We start from the raw sequence: 1,135 nt of genomic DNA, 5'->3' as shown, positions 1-1,135 counted from the left end.
TATATATATATATATATATATATAGTTAAAAATAAAAAAACCTATCCAATATATGCGAATATTCATTACCCGCATGGGTAACCGTAAATATTGTGAGTTTGAGAACGGGAAATACTACATGCACCCGCCCAGTCTGGTTATCATCCTTTTTGTTATCAGTATATAGTAAACGGTATATCAGTAACACCATGATTTTTTTAGAAATAGTTTATCAGATTAAAAACTAATCATTAGTGATAAAATGAGTGAAGTATATTGCATGTTGTGACTATATAGTTGAATTAGGACGTACCTACCATCCAACTTCAATTGTATTCAGATCATGAGCTTCATATGTTCTTGAAACAATCCACATTTGTGTCAAACTGAATTCAGTTGGATATGTTTTGGGTGCCCACACGTTTAGGGATGTTCTTGCTCCATAGTATTCATCTCCTCTTACAGAAACATTTGCATACGAATGTAGATCCATTCTATCATGTATAGTTTTTTGTCCAAATCTTGTAATATTACTTACTCTTAACAAATCTTCTTCTGTTGTTCTTAATATTGGAAGAGTTCCTTCAGGGCATTCTTCACCAGAAGCAGACCAAAGTTGAATGTTCTCTACTCCATTAGTTGTGTACTCACTGCTGTTGTATACCATTAGCCATTTTGGTAGTTCTAATGTTATTTTTTGGTCTTTTAGTTCAGGAAGATCAAAAGCTGGTTGATCATGAAATAGAACACAATCTATTATATCACCATCTGGACTGTTAATTGTTTTAACAACAGACTTGTTTATCTTCTCCAATTGTGCTCGTATTCTACTCAACATATCCCACTCAATAGTCTGCTTTGGAATGGATCTAGACAAAACTGAGGTAACAAAGAGTAAAGAAACAACAAAAAACTGGACATATGACTACTAGGTCGAGCCATCATCAATTTTCCCAAGTAAAAGGTTGGAGATTTTTATTATGTAATGGTACTATATTATCACATCTATTACCTATATAATAAAAAAACTCCCTCATGTCACATGTCACTCTCTCCTTCCCTCATGTCATATGTCACTCTCTCCTTCCCTCATGCCACATGTCACTCTCTCATTCCCTCATGCCACATGTCACTCTCTCCTTCCCTCATGCCACAT

General features: G+C 34.6%; 1 protein-coding gene across 1 annotated transcript; it reads right to left on the bottom strand.

Moving 5' to 3' along the window:
* Window positions 1-296: 296 nt before the first annotated feature.
* LOC109341998 lies at window positions 297-858 on the bottom strand (the record flags this gene model as incomplete). Its single annotated transcript, XM_019579951.1, has 1 exon — window positions 297-858. A coding segment is annotated over one exon (562 nt), but the record flags the coding sequence as incomplete, so codon positions are not given.
* Between the last annotated feature and the right edge of the window lie 277 nt (window positions 859-1,135).

Source organism: Lupinus angustifolius, unplaced genomic scaffold, assembly GCF_001865875.1.
Source record: "Lupinus angustifolius cultivar Tanjil unplaced genomic scaffold, LupAngTanjil_v1.0 Scaffold_1461, whole genome shotgun sequence".
NCBI classification, from domain to species: domain Eukaryota; kingdom Viridiplantae; phylum Streptophyta; class Magnoliopsida; order Fabales; family Fabaceae; genus Lupinus; species Lupinus angustifolius.
This window is presented reverse-complemented; position numbering and strand designations above follow the sequence as displayed.